The 7,894-nt window shown below is 35.5% G+C and overlaps 1 protein-coding gene across 1 annotated transcript; it reads left to right on the top strand.

Annotated features, from left to right (window-relative positions):
- Window positions 1-1,558: 1,558 nt before the first annotated feature.
- On the top strand, window positions 1,559-7,307 carry LOC131853940 (prostatic acid phosphatase-like). Its single transcript, XM_059205030.1, has 7 exons — window positions 1,559-1,651; window positions 2,240-2,350; window positions 3,218-3,457; window positions 4,086-4,262; window positions 5,509-5,629; window positions 6,047-6,258; window positions 7,125-7,307. The coding sequence occupies exons 1-7, from the start codon at window positions 1,559-1,561 to the stop codon at window positions 7,305-7,307; spliced, it is 1,137 nt and encodes a 378-aa protein (XP_059061013.1).
- Window positions 7,308-7,894: the final 587 nt, after the last annotated feature.

Raw genomic sequence — 7,894 nt, 5'->3', positions numbered from 1 at the left:
TTGTTTGTTTAAAGGAACTAAACGCAGAGACTACCAGTTTTCGTCATACTCGTGACCGAGTGCTGCTTATGGGGACTGGTCTTTTCGGATTACACTGATTAGACTATTTGCTTTTGCAATAGCATGAGCTGGTCACTCTATTCTTCCAAATTTGAATTTAAAAATGAATCTCTATTATTGTAATTATGTACAACATTTGAAATTTAAAAAGAATACGAGCTGAGTTTCTTTTCAGTTTTTCTCATCTCGAAATCATTCCATTATAGATTAGTATAGGTAGATTTGCAATATCATAGTCTGAAATAGACCTATACGAATGAAGTTATTATGAATTTATTGAATAATTAATTTCCTTCTTTATTGTATTTATACTTGGTGAAACTGTAAAGGCCAACTGCGGCCAACGTATACATATGTTACGAACTTCTTAGCAATCCATAGACTCACCGTGCAGATACCAGGGTCCATCGCATGGCAGAGAGGGAAACTCCGAGCAGTTACCGGGATTTGTGACCAGGGTGTAGGTTTAAGGGGACACAACACTCACCTTCACCTCTCGCGTTTCTCTCTGATTTGGCTAGCTTGTCTGCTTTAGATACACGTTCAAGACAGGCCAAGATCTTTTAGAAAGTTGTAGAGATATTTTGCTGGTAAACCTCACCACTTCGACATATAAATTACTATTGTTGTTTCCAGGGGTAATTTTTAATTCGATCGGTATCTCATCAGGAATTGACGGTCTCAGTGGTTTTGCGGTTTAGCCCATCTTCTTACTTCCAATGATCACAGGTTCGAATTTTCGCACGGCATAATCATTTGTATTAGTGAGTATGTTGTTTGTATCGATCTTGATGTTTTTATATATGTATGTATTTAAAAAAAAATATATCTATATATTTATATCAGTTGTCTAGTAGCCACAACGCTAGCTCTGCTTAGCTTGGGACTAGACTGCGTTGTCTAAGTTACTCAAAATAATTAGCCAAAGGAACAATCGTGAAACTTGTAGTATCGTCGTAATAAATAGAAATAGAAATAATCTTTATTCAAATAAACTCAGTACAAGCACTTTTGAATAGACATATTTTTGATTTTACTGCTCATTCGGACCGCAGATTCATCACAAGAGCTGTGATGAATCTGCGTGTTGCTCTTTTGAATAAATTTTTATATTTATAAATAATAACACAATAACAAGTAAGAGGCATGCGTTAATCAACATAGAAACCGCTACGCACTCATTCCTAGTACAATCAGATAATATTATCAGCGCTATGTATTTTAAGTTGACACATAAATTTATTACAAAGTAAAAACAAATATACAATTTTTTTTAACTGCCAAACATGAACTCGCGACCTCTTATGTATAAATCAGGATTAATAGTAACCCATTATGCGACAACGATATTATTACGACTAACATTCCATATCTATAAAAATAAAATTGCTGCAGGCGAATCCGCGGGGTAAAGTTAGTAAAGTATTATTTAATATCTATAAAAACTTTAATAGGTAATTTGTAATACTAGTAACAATAGATACGGTACGCAGACAACATGTTTCAAGTTGTTGCGTTTTTGTTATTAATGCTCTCGTGTAATGTTTTTGCTGACGTTACCGACGGTACGGAACTCTTGTTAACTTTCCTGGTGAGTTACTCTTCACTATTCTTCGTGTATAGGGTGGAATTAGACTAGAATGATTATAAGACTAATTTGCAATACTAGTAACAATAGATACGGTACGCAGACAACATGTACGGTACAAATACGGTACATAGACCAAAATAATATTTTTTACAATTTTTGTCAGTCTGTCTGTCTGTTTGTTCCGGCTAATCTCTGAAATGGTTGGACCGATTTTAACGGGACTTTTTTTGGCAGGTAGCTGATGTAACTTAGCCTACTTTTATTTTAGAAATATAAAGTTAAATTCCACACACACGAAGTCTCGGGTAAAGCTATTCTATAAAAATGTACAACAATTCATTCTACGATGGCCAGCATTATACTTTCAACAAGATACGATTGCATGTGTTTATGCATCTTAAAACCCTATAACTATAGTACCTAATAATATCTCAACCATATTTTTACGACGACTCGAATGAAACTTCTAATATTGAAATATGTATTCATGGAATATGATATATACACCAAAATATATTTTTTTTTAATTTTTGTATGTCTGTCTGTTTGTTTCGATTCTCTGAAAAGGCTGGAGATTTTAATTTTTAGATCCATCGTCATGGCGACAGGACTCCGGTACAATCCTTTTTAAAATATAGCAACCAACCTGAGGAATTAGCAGAGCTCAGTGCCCCATATGGGTATGGACAATTAACACCAGTGAGTATATTCAAATAAAAAAAAACAGCATAACATTCATACTAGATTTAAAAACAATCTTACTGTTCGTAAGTATCGTTTAGAAAGAGTCAATGGGTCATTTATGGAAATGGGTATACAAATTTACAATAAGATACCAAAGGATATTTTGGAATTATCTTTAAAAGCCCAATTTACACTCAGTCCGAGTGGGCAGGGAAGTGAACACGGAAGTCAGCAGCGCGAGAGTGTAAGCACGATAATTTCCATGCCATTGACGCTGCCACTCGCGCTGCCCGGCGCTCCCTCGATTGTCGGTTTTTAGTGCGCGAGTCAAATGACTGGCAGCGCGAGTGGCAGAGTGTGTTTACTCAGTTGTCGCTCGGTAATATTTCCGGCAGCGCGAGTGGTGGGGGAAGCGGCTGAACGTAAACGTAACACTAACAAATTCAAAACATCTGTTAAATCATACTTATTGAGCAAAGCCTATTTACTCACTAAACGGTTACTTGAATGACGAGTGTGCAAAGCAATAGTTGTTCATGCACGGACGTCGTCGTCGATCTCTGATTATATTAATTTACTGGTAAAGGCTATAACAGAATAGCAGAGAGGGTGGACTCACTGCCCCCACTGAGTTATAGACCGTTTTGTCTCCTGCATTACTTTTAAATTTCATTATTTTTTAGATTATTATTATTATTATTTTCAGTAAATATAAGACATAGTCACCTATATAAGAATAAGAGTTAAGTATTTTGTCAGTTCTTAGAACGAAAACAGTCTAAACTGCGGTAGTTTTGATGTATGATAAGAGTCTGTAATAGACCTACATTAATAGAGATACTTTGATTTAATTTGATTTTATTTCTATTTCTTGTTCTGCAGAGAGGTAAACGACGTGCTTACGCCATGGGAGAGTCTCTTCGTAACCGCTATGATATACTTTTGGGGCCTACATACAACTTTTCACAAGTATATATTCGGTCTACTGACTCCACTCGTGCTAAAATGAGTATTCTCTCAGCTCTAGCAGCTATCTACCCTCCAACTGATGACCATCGTTGGAGTGACGTCCTAGACTGGTTACCTATACCATACACCACTGTACCAAGCAAATATGACTTTGTAAGTAAACATTATATCTTTACATAGTATAGAACAAAGTTGTCGCCGCTGTCTGTCCGTTTATATCTTAATCTTTTTATCTATATTACTCAACGGATTTTAATGCAGTTTCCAGCAATATATAGAGTGATTCAAGCGGAAGGTGTATATTAAATGCGTGTTACAGTACAGAACAAGCTGAGAAATTAAAAAAAATGTAGTTCATCCGTGCGAAGCCGGATCGCTAGTATATTATAAAAACAAAAATATATTTGTAATACTTTTTCTTTTATTATACTGTTTGTTTGATGATAATCTTTTTTACCTGTAATTAAGTTAAAATGTGTCTTAAAAACAAACAATCTGACTTACCTGGTGCTAAGTTAGCCTTGAAGGATTAAGTTCATTTCTGGAAGGTGATTCTACTATGTGGTGGGCAAGAAAATTCTAAAAAAAAACGCACTGTGGAGGACCGCAATTCATCCAGATGATCAGGATGGTATTTTAATTTCTTACGGGTTTTGCGATGCTGAAATTTAGCAGCTGGTATTAATCCGAACAATTCCTCAGAACACTCTCTATGATATACATAACTTATTAATGACAAATTAATAACCAGTATTCTCAAAGTCTATTTTGTACTTTGCAGAATTTAGCTTTCGCCAACTGTCCTGCATTCTCAGATGAGTACAAATCTCTAGGTCTCAAGTCACCATTACTAGCACTATACAGTGACGCCCTCAGTGTGCTGAGTAAAAGGTTCAATACTGAGGTAACGGATAGCTCTATGCTCATATATTCACTGTATGATCTGTATGTAAGTCAGGTAAGTGTATTTTATATTAATTAGCTTCATAATAATGATTTAATTCTTACAAACTGATCAGGCCATTACTGTATGGACGTAAAAACAAAACATAGTTATTTATTTGCCCGAAAAGACGAGACGAGAAAAATAATAGAATAGAAAATCATTTATTCAAATAAACTTACATTGAAGCACTTTTGAATAGACATCATATTTTTTTTAATCTACCGCTTATTCGGAAAGCTCTCTCATCACAAGAAGAACGAGCAAGAAACTTGTGTGTTGCTCTCTTAAATAATTTTATTCTTACTTTACAATTTAAGTTTAAGCGTGTGAATACAGACTACCGATAAAAAAGTAATAATAATAATCATGAGACGTGTTCATATTTTGAAATGAAATTATAGGATAATATAATATCTCACGACAATTTAGATTGAATACAAATGCCTGTACCTTGCGAGGAATAGATCTCAGGACCATCGGTGGTAACGCAAAACCACCGAGGTTTTTTTTTTTTATAAATGATAATGTAATGGTGCACCCGACTGCGCTAACGGTTTACGCTGGCGGGGCACCAATGGAGGATGATAAGATGAGCTTGAGGTCAGGTCAGTTAGCCCATCGTGACAAATTCACTAAGAATTTATCACGATGGTTTCCAGGGGGAACCGCGTGGAGGTCAACCTGACAATGTACCATCATTGCTAGCAATAAGATAATCAATCCACATTACTAACAATCCCCTTTCCCCCTAACCACCTAGGTTGCCAGATATACATTTGTATTCATGAGTATAGTTGTTTGTATAGTGTTCACTTATTTGTTATTTGTCTTCTTGTATCTCCTGGTATGTAAGTTGTTATCGACATAATATCGGCTAGTTAGCCACAGCTCCACGTCTTTAATCAGCGGCGCTTGCGCAAGGAATCTCTCCCCTCTTGCGCACCGCCGCCCGTGTACGCTCGGCGCGAGACGACAGATAATAAACCGCTAGTGTTTCCACATACACTACAGTTTGTATCGGTCTTAGGGTTTTCTATGTACATTGGGTATGGAGTTACAAAAAAAATGTATGTCTGTATTTATACCAGTTATCTAGTACCCATAACACAAGCTCTGCTTAGCTTGGGATCACATGGAGCTGTGTGAATTGTGTTGGGTTATTATTATTATTATTATTAATTTCTACTCATCTGTCTATCTATAGAAAAAATATGTATCTAAATGATTTTTTTAATATACTATATTGTTTTTTTTTTAGATTAGTTTAGGGTTACCTTTGGATGAAGATATAGCAGATGTCATAGATGACCTAGGAGCGGCTGCTAACGTAGCTGTCGATTTGCTGTTTGGCGATCCCAAGTACATAGCGTACCAAGCTGGTATGTTATTTTTATAGTCTAGGAGACAAACGAGCTTGTCTCTTGATTGTAAGTGATTACCGCCGCCCATGAGCACCCGCTACACCAAGGGAATTGCAAGTGCGTTGTCGGCCTTTTAAAAAGGAATAAGCTCTTGAAGGTTCCATTATTGTATCCGAATATCGTATATAAAAATATAAATACTTCATTCATATTGAAGGCCTCGATGATCTAGTGGTTTTGCACACCGCTTTACTTCCGAAGGTCGCATGTACAATTCCTCGCAAGTTCATTCGAGTTAAGTTTAGCGTAATTCTAAGTAGAAATTGTGCTATTTAAATAAATCATTTACAATTTGAGTTAAATAAAAAAGACACACTGCCATATTGCCTCGGAGTTGGTTTTATTGTTCATCAAAATATTATATTTACTTTCTAGGTGTGCTACTCCAACAGTTCTATGAATATTCGGCGCTCGTCATCGACGGTGCTGATACCCAAAAAGTCAGGATATACTCAGCACACGACTTCAATGTGTACTCATTCAAAGCTGTCGCCCAGATAACGCCAAGACAAGGTGTACCCAAATATTCCTCTGTGTTCGCATTGGAGCTACGAAAAGTCTCCGAGACAGGTCAAATTGTTGTTCTTGTAAGTAAACCAATATATATTGATGGCCTCGGTAGTCTAGCGGTTTAATACACCGCTTTACTTCCAAGGGTCGCGGGCTCGATTCCTCGCCCAGTTGTGTTCGTGAGTATGATTGTTTGTACTGTTTGCTATGTACATTATCATAGCAATATATCTAAAATAATATGTCTATGTATTTATATCAGTTGTCCAGTACCCATTAAAATAATATGTCTATATATTTATATCAGTTGTCCAGTTCAGTTCGTCCATTATATAAGCTCTGCTTAGCTTGGGACTGGATGGCGCTGTGTGATCGTGGATAACATTATTAACATAATTAATTGTGGGTTAAAATTAGAGATGAAACGGATAGTATTTTGGCCGGATACCGGATACCGGATATTCGGCCAACCATGTGACCGAATAGCCGGATATCCGGCCGCCGGATATCCGCGGGAACTTATCTAACTAATAAATACATTTTCTTTCTATAACAGTCATTTATTATTGAGTGATTAAAAATTTTAAATTAAAACTAGTTTTATTCCTTAAGTAATACCACAGATAATATAATATGTAATACTAAGACTAACTAAAAAAAATATTTTTTTTACCCAGATATATTTTTTAATTCTGCCGGATGTCTATCCGGCCGAATAGTAGTTATCCGGTATTCGGCCGAATAGTATTAAGGTCACCGGATAGGCCGGATACCGGATATTTACAGGATATCCGTTTCATCTCTAGTTAAAAGGAATAATCAGGTGGTTACGGCTAGAGTAACCTAGTCTTCAGTCCTAGACGAATTATTTTAAGAATGTATTTAAAAAATTGTATAAATGTCAATTAAGAATTTTTAAAAACTAAACAATCTTCAATTACAGCCTGTCTACTTACCTGAACCTGGGGAAGAGGCAATTTACCTGCAAGTGGACGGGTGTGACCAGCTTTGTGATTACAACCAGTTCGTCGAAATCACCCAGCCGTACTCATTCGATGAGAAAACTTGGAGATCTGAGTGTGGTTTCACTGAAGACATTGTTATTGATGAGTCCAGTTTTCAATGAGCAGTCTGTATTCTACACTTCAGTGTATATACAATAATTAATATATATCTACTTCAGTATCAACCTGCCTGACATTCGTATGGAAAAAAATATTACAGAGAAATCACATTTTTTTTAATTTAAAACACAGCGACTATAATTATTGACTTTTTTTTTCTTTTCCACGAGGCACGTAGACTAGATGAAAGATAGAAAATGTTCCTGGCAGCTTTTTATAAACTTTATATTTTTGATATTTGTTTTTTATATGTCACTTTTGACTATTACTTCTTCACTGTGAGCCCTTTTGGGAAATATACATATTCATTACAATTATTAAAGAATTTTATTAAAAGTTGTTGTGTTCCTGTTCCAGTTATAGAAAAAAAAGTCGTTTATGATTTTTTTAGTTTCACAGATAACAAACCTTTAAAATTCTTATATTTATATATTACAAATAAGAAATCTAATCTGTCCTCTTAATAATATTATCTTAGTTTTGGAGCTAAGAAGTATTTGCATGAGTCATTGTTCCGAGTTAGATATGATTTTCTGACTAATATCAAATACAGAAGCGATGTTGTAATAATTTAAAAATTCCTATTTGT

The sequence above is a fragment of the Achroia grisella genome, unplaced genomic scaffold, assembly GCF_030625045.1.
Source record: "Achroia grisella isolate CSIRO2021 unplaced genomic scaffold, CSIRO_AGI_Agris_v1 utg918, whole genome shotgun sequence".
In the NCBI taxonomy this organism is placed as follows: Eukaryota; Metazoa; Arthropoda; class Insecta; order Lepidoptera; family Pyralidae; genus Achroia; species Achroia grisella.
This window is presented reverse-complemented; position numbering and strand designations above follow the sequence as displayed.

Coding starts and splice junctions, on each gene's coding strand:
- LOC131853940 (XM_059205030.1), top strand. CDS start 1,559: ATGTTTCAAGTTGTTGCGTTTTTGTTATTAATGCTCTCGTGTAATGTT. Junction 1,652..2,239: donor AACTCTTGTTAACTTTCCTG/GTGAGTTACTCT, acceptor TTTAATTTTTAG/ATCCATCGTCATGGCGACAG. Junction 3,458..4,085: donor TACCAAGCAAATATGACTTT/GTAAGTAAACAT, acceptor TGTACTTTGCAG/AATTTAGCTTTCGCCAACTG.